We start from the raw sequence: 7,268 nt of genomic DNA, 5'->3' as shown, positions 1-7,268 counted from the left end.
AAAAGCAGAGACATTACTTTGCCAACAAAGGTCTGTCTAGTCAAAGCTATGGTTTTTGCAGTAGTCATGTATGGATGTGAGAGTTGGACTACAAAGAAAGCTGAGTGCCGAAGAATTGATGCTTTTGAACTGTAGTGTTGGAGAAGACTCTTGAGAATCCCTTGGACTGCAAGGAGATCCAACCAGTCAATCCTAAAGGAAATCAATCCTGAATATTCATTGGAAGGACTGATGCTGAAGCTGAAACTCCAATACTTTGGCCGCCTGATGCAAAGAACTGACTCATTTGAAAAGACCCTGATCCTGGGAAAGATTGATGGTGGGAGGAGAAGGGGACGACAGAGGATGAGATGGTTGGATGACATCACTGACTCAATGGACGTGAGTTTGAGTAAACTCCAGGAGTTGGTGATGGACAGGGAGGCCTGGCATGCTGCAGTTCATGAGGTCACAAAGAGTCGGACGCAACTGAGCGACTGAACTGTACTGAACTGAACTCCAGGCTTCCTATCCTGTAAGAAAAATAAACTTTCACTTGTTTAAGTCATTGATAAGCTTTCTGTAGCTGATAAGGACCACTCTTCTTCACCCCACCCACTTCTTCCACCTTCTGTCTTTATTTTCCACAGATATCCATCCTCCTCCTTTATGGAGAACCGTCTACAGCTTGTCTTTCGCTTACTTTCTTGCCCCCAAATCTACCCACACTTACCTGCATCCATACCCGTCGTGATCCCTCTTCCCTTTCTTTATAATAGAAGAGCGTGTCCCTACTGCATGGACAGGGGAGTGGTGGGGTAAATGGGGAGATGCCAATCTTGCACACACTGTGTCTTCCTCTTTCTGTTTTGGTATTCTGACTCATCCTCATGTTTTGGGCTTCTATTTCTCATCAGTTATGTGGCCTTAAATAGGCCATTAAAGTAGTACATATTTTATCCAGTGGATTCTCAGCTGTGCCCAATAAAGTTACTGCAGTGGTGCTGGGATTTGCCAGCGAAAGAGACAGTCCTCCTGAAGAGAAGGGAAACTATTCACAACGCAGGGAGCCTAGGAGGAACTTAAAGTCACAGTGTGACAGGGAGGAAGGAGTGTAGATGGGGCTCAGGAGGCAGGGCTGAAGAGGAAGGCAGGGGCCAGTGAGCTGGGGTCCTATACACTAGATAGGGTAATAATTGGTTTTAACCCTAATCATCATCATCAGAAGAAAAGCAAGCTCCCTGAGCCTCAATTTCTACGTTGGAAAATATGTCTTAGAACTATCTGCTTCATTGTCAGTCTCCATTATCAGCTTGAGAGTTCCTTAAGGGCAAAGGCTTTTATTTTTACGCATTTCTGTACCCACGTGGATATTTGCCAACTGACACTCAATAAATGCCTGTTGGATGAATAAATGAGATTTTGGAGTCCTTCGCAGACGTTACTTATCAGGTCAAGTGATGAATACTTTTTCCTTTCTCCTCATCCTTTTCCGGGCCCCGCACCCTTCTTCCCTCTCTCCTCCCAAGACCCCTCCAACCCTTTCCCGCTTCCCGCCTCCCCTTCCCAGCCCCGCCCCTTCGCTGAGCCGCGAAGGCGGAGCGGGCCAGGCGGGCTTTACGGCATCCGCGTTGCGGCGGGGCGGGGCGCCGGGCGGCCGGCGCGCTTGGCGGCAGCGGTGGGAGGCAGGCCGGCAGGCAGGCAGACGGAGTCGCAGGCGGGTGGTGGCGGCCGTGCTTGCTGGTGAGGGCGGGAGGGAGTGAGTCACTGAGCGTGTGTGAGGGAGGGAAGGAGCGAGCGGGCGGGCGGGCGAGCGAGCAACCCGCGCCGTCAGCCTGCAGCACCAGCCAGGCCCCGCCGCCGCCGCCGCCCCGTCGCTCCGCGCCGAGGCCGGGCCGAGCCGAGCTGGGTCGGGCCCGGGCCATGCTGCTCACCGTGTACTGTGTGCGGAGGGACCTCTCCGAGGTGACCTTTTCCCTCCAGGTCGACGCCGACTTTGAGCTGCACAACTTCCGCGCTCTGTGTGAGCTCGAGTCCGGCATTCCCGCGGCTGAGAGCCAGGTACGCTGGGCAGCGATCGGGGCCTCTCTGCGGAGCTAGCCCTCCCGCCTTGGGGCCTCACACCCTCCCTTTGCTGCTGGTGAGGAATTGTAGGGGTGGAGGGGAAGCAGGATGGCCATTCCCAGCGCACCCCCGCATCCGGGAGAGAGCTGGAATCGGTGGCTGCCCCCACACACCCCGAGCTTGGGGTGGGGTGCTGGGGGAGGGAGCGGAGAACCTGACCGCATACGCACCCACTGCAGCCTGATAGGCGCGTGGACTGTGGGGCGCGTCCCACCTTCTGGCTCTTTGGCCCCTTCTCTAATTTCCTGAGTTTGGGGTGTCATCGCGGACCTAAGAAGAAGCCGTAGGTTTGCGAGAGTTTATACATCCTGCTTCCCCAACCAGAAATACCAGTTTAGATCTCTGTGGTAAATGTTCACCTGTTTTTTTGGAGAGGGCTCCTGCCTAAGTAAACTTAATTTACCTTTAAATATAAAGATTTACGCTCTAAGTGAAAGGAAAAGTTTGAGACTTGCACCGCCTTGTTTTGAAGCCTTTGGAAATTCTCTTTTTCCCTGCCCCATGCGTTTCTGGTTAAATTATTATTTTTAAAGTAATTATTAGTTCACCTGAACTATTTCTCTGGTCTCTTCCCCCGTAGTGCGTCAAGATCCCTTTCTTTTAGATCCCCGTTCAGAGTCTGGGAGAGTTCAAAGCTGAGTACTTTATGAGGATATTTGCTTTAAAATGGGCCTCAGTGTGATTGGGTTGTTTCATTTCCCTTACCCTGCTGGAAAGAAATTCGACTGCTCTTACATTTTAAGTAAGCAAAGTAATTTAGTCTCAAAAAATGCGTGTAGTCTGCCACCAAACAGAATTGGTGACTATAACTCCCTGGCCTTCACACTAAAACATATAAATCGTGACTTGATAAGTGGACCTTGAAGGACATAGTCTAAACATTAATAAAATTATAAAAGTTGTCCAAGGCCTTAGAAGGTAAATCTTGATTTCCTACTGCAATTATGAAATAGTTCCAAAAACTGTTGCCTCATTACAGCTTGTTCTGCCCTGTGTTACGGCAAACAAATGTGTCAATATTTTGTTCCGAAGTATGATTCCTTTACACTTTGAACTTTAGAACGTTGGCATAAGCTGAGTATCAGGAAAGACTTTATTTTGGGTCACAGTGTGTCACTCAAATTGACATTGTGGCAAAATATACAAAGTTATTGGTAAAAGGGATTTCTTGGAACTTCTAGAAAGGCATCCAGAAAAACTCGGGATCCAGTTCCTGTCAGTGAATCCCTCAGGTACTGAGCTACAAAACAGTTTAAGTGGGGAGGGAAAATCAACTCAGATTTTTGAAGGTGGCTTTTTCAGTTGTTCTCTTCCCTCTGGCTGTTCTTTTACCCTGCTTACGATCACCAGGTGGTTAAGTGGACTAAAAATGTAAATTGATTTTGTTGTTGGGCTTGGGAGAAGACAAAGATTGTGATTTCTGTATTCCTGCACTTTTTGAGATGGCAGTAGCCAAAAATGTAAATAAATTGAAGAGAATGTCAGAGTGAAAGACAATTAATTGTATGGTCAAGGCAGGCACTGTCCTGCCAGCGTGACAGGTTCGGAATACCTTACTAATTGACCATTTAGGCTAAGTCCAAATTCTTTCTTATTCACTGTCAGTGTTTTGGCATTTACTTCCTTCCCAAGCCAAATTAGCATATGGAAACCTGGTCTCCAGCTAGTGTTAAGCCTGCTGTACGCAGCCAGTAAACAACTCCTGTTTTTCAAGTTTCTTCTGTTGGCTCCTTTGTAACCCAACACAGTGTCTATTTTAGGTTGTCTGGTGGTCGGTTGTCTTTCAGTTGCTTGCCCATCAGGCAGGAACAGGATCCACCCTAGACACTTGAGTCATTTCCTTTCACCAAATCATAATAGTAAACATCATTGTAGTTTTTATACACATACACATCATTTTCACTTACTTGGGGTATTCCCTTCTACTCCTTTACCTCCCAGGGTCCTCCCCTGTTATTCACCTCCCCCTCCTCCCTCTCAAAGTTCTCCTGGTCTCTTTACCTTTACTGTTCTTATTTACCTTCTCTGTTCTCATTCCTTCACCTCCATTTCTGATCCCGTATCTAAAGGGAATTTTTTTTCTTGTTCCTGACTATTTCTTCCTGTCACTCTGTTTTCAGACCACTGGTCTGCAAACTTTTTTGCTTACGTATCCTTCTAAGTAAAATGTTTTGAAATATTCATCTTTGTGATACATATAACTAATATATATGAACTAGTGGTATATGCATAATATGAATTCATGTATATTACATGTATGGATAATAGCTGTAAACATCAGTTATATACATGAAGTAATACCTTAGGTACAGTATAAACAGGCCCAGGATAGAATTTAAGGAAGGATAAACTAAAATAGAAATGAAAATTCTAATATTTTCTATTTTCTTCCTGCATCCTTGAAGAACTATCTTGAATGTCTGACCCACATTAAGGATCGTTGGTTTATAATTCAGTTTTTCAAGATTGGCATGGATTGTGCATGAGGGTACAATGGGAAAGGGTGTTAATTTTTAACAGCTCTAGTCATTGTAGTAGTTATAATGCAGTGATAACAAATTTAGAATAGACACGATCTCTTTTTGTACATGTGATTAAAGCTGGGCATGTTCCATCTCTTAACACAAGTGTGGGCTTGGAAGCCAGGCATGGCCCTGTTTGATGCTTTGATGCAGACTTGGCTGGAGAAATTTCAAACAATTGTAGGAACTTAACTTCACTTGCAATTAATATCTTTGCATTTTTGAAACATTGTTATAATTTACCCATGTAGGTGGCATGTGGTTAACAAAAAAAAAGTGTGCAAGGTGTGTAAGTACTCTCAAATGAAAGGCATATTTAAATACCCAATAATAGCAGTAACTGTATGATCCTGGAAATGAAGCTGCACACAGCATGTTCTGTGGTTTGTGAAACACTATTTTAAACCAATAGAAACTGAAAATTTCTTTTGTAGCTGATTTTGGCATGCTTGTTTTCACAGGTAATTTTCATGTATTTCTTTTCTGTTAAATATTAGGTGTTCATTACAGAAAACTTGTAACATACATAAAAGGAGGAAGAAAAACACTATTATTTATTACCTTATAACTCAGATAGCTGCAGTTTATATCTTAGTATATTTTTTCCCTAAGCTTTTTTCTTCTTATATAGTTAAAATATATCTTTTAAACATATGGCCTGAACTGTAGTGAACAATTTCACCCCTTACTTTGTTTAGTCAAAGTACATTGTCAACATTTTCCCGTAACAGTTCAATTTTTTTTTCTTTCTTTTTTTTTTTGACAGCACTGCACAGCATGTAGAAGTCTTAGTTCCACAACCAGGAATTGAATCTGTGCCCCCTGCAGTGGAAGCTCACGGTCTTAGCCACTAGAATGCCAGGGAAGCCCCTCCCATTAACATTCAAATCCTCACAATTTATCATTTTAATGGCCACATGATTTATCATCATATAGATGTATTACAATTTATTTAATAGCTTCCCTATTGCTGGGCATTTTAATTGGGGGCATTTCGAAGCAGTTTTGAATAACATTTCCATGGATACCTTTATACTTAAGGCTTTGTCCCCATTTCTGATTGTTTTCTTAGGATAAATTCTTAGATATGAAATTGCCAGATTTTTGAGAGGCTTTTAGTAACTGTTGCCAAATTATCTTCCAGAAGGGTTGTAAAAGTCAAGCTGACTGTTAATATGGGATAGTATGTGTAGATCACTTGGTATATATTGCATTTTCAGTTAATGGTAGATACTATTATGAAGCTGTTCAAATTTGATTCTAAGGGTTTTGTGGCTGTTGTATGATCCTTACTGCTAGAAATGTATTGTTATGATACCTGTTGATTGATTGAAGTCATTAACACTCATTCAGAGACCAGGTAACTGGAAACTGTTGACATCCTACTTAAAGGTTCTGGAGTCATATTAATTAGTCTATCGCTGAATGTTGGCTAAGATGAGAATTCAGTCTCCAGGGTGTCTACGCTGGAGTAAGTACTAAGAGTTGTGCCAGTTTTGGAGATTAAGGCTTGTAGCTATATAAATTTTCCTGTTGTATGTTCTTATAAATGGCAAAACTTGAATTTTGAGCCTTATAATCTTTAAGCTGCATATTATGAATGGTAGAAAGCATCACCAGTGCCATTATCAAAACTTGTTTTAACTGGTAGAAATTTGAAACCATTGATCTCCTGGAGTCTCATATTAAGTTGAAAAATCATTCAGACTTATTCTGGGACGTTGGTTGCAGAATAATTGTTTCTTAGATTCTTAAGCCTGTTTTAACAACAATAACAACAACAACAAAAGTTCTTCGTGGCAGTTATAATTTCAGCTATGCTACTATCTCATCTGTGCCCTTGGACTAGAATGGTATACATCTGCTGCTTTGTCAGTATGAAGAATATTTGCTCCTTACCCACATTCTCCAGTCTAGTGTTTTTAGGAAATTGGAGCTGATAGCAGTCTTCCATATTTCACATACACGTTTGAGGGTCGTGACTACCTGGATCTTATATTTTTATTGTTAGATCAGGCCACCTGCTGCTTAAATTATGTTGTCCACTGAGGAAAAACTGTTTAGCTAAACAGTGATGGATTGATGTATGGCATCTGTAAAATGGGAATCCAAAGAGTGAGGTGTTGCTAGTGCTCCTTTCTTCCTATTCAGGGCAAGGGGTACATTGGACAGTGGACATGTTTTGATCCCCTGGTGAGTAGAGGCCTTTAGTGGTGCACGTGTACGTGCTCAGTTGTGTCTGACTCTTTGCGACCCCATGGACTGTAGCCCGCCATATTCCTCTGTCCATGGGATTTCCCAGGCAAGAATTCTGGAGTGGTTGCCATTTCCTCCTTCAGGGGATCTTCCCAACCAAGGGACCGAACCCACATCTACTTTATCTCTGTGTTGGCAGGCAGATTGTTTACCACTGAGCCACCTTTAGTGGTGATGGGTGGCTTAATAGCTCTTGGAAAGGTCACCCGTCTAATTCACCAGGCCATGTTGGACTTCTGTTTGGGAAAGTTGTGTGGTTCTAGGGAAGAGTGTGGCTATAAAGTCAGGCAGATGTGGTCCCAATCCCAGTTCTCTCAATGGTCTTGGAGCCTCAGGTCACTTAAACTGTCTATCAAATGAGACAGTTAATGTCTGTTTCATAAGATG

At 43.4% G+C, this 7,268-nt stretch overlaps 1 protein-coding gene across 2 annotated transcripts in view; it reads left to right on the top strand.

Moving 5' to 3' along the window:
* The first annotated feature begins 1,672 nt into the window (after positions 1-1,672).
* DDI2 (DNA damage inducible 1 homolog 2) overlaps positions 1,673-7,268 on the top strand; it is a 42,194-nt gene continuing 36,598 nt past the window's right edge. Inside the window, exon 1 of one of the 2 annotated variants that reach the window (XM_043922964.1) lies at positions 1,673-2,040. In XM_043922964.1, the coding sequence (XP_043778899.1) occupies positions 1,903-2,040 (138 nt within the window). In that variant the 5' untranslated portion in view covers positions 1,673-1,902. The remainder of the gene's footprint in view (positions 2,041-7,268) is intronic. The other variant, XM_043922962.1, reaches the window with a different exon arrangement.

Source organism: Cervus elaphus, chromosome 14, assembly GCF_910594005.1.
Source record: "Cervus elaphus chromosome 14, mCerEla1.1, whole genome shotgun sequence".
NCBI classification, from domain to species: Eukaryota; Metazoa; Chordata; class Mammalia; order Artiodactyla; family Cervidae; genus Cervus; species Cervus elaphus.
Note: the sequence above shows the minus strand (reverse complement) of the source record. Positions and strands in the feature narration are given on the sequence as shown.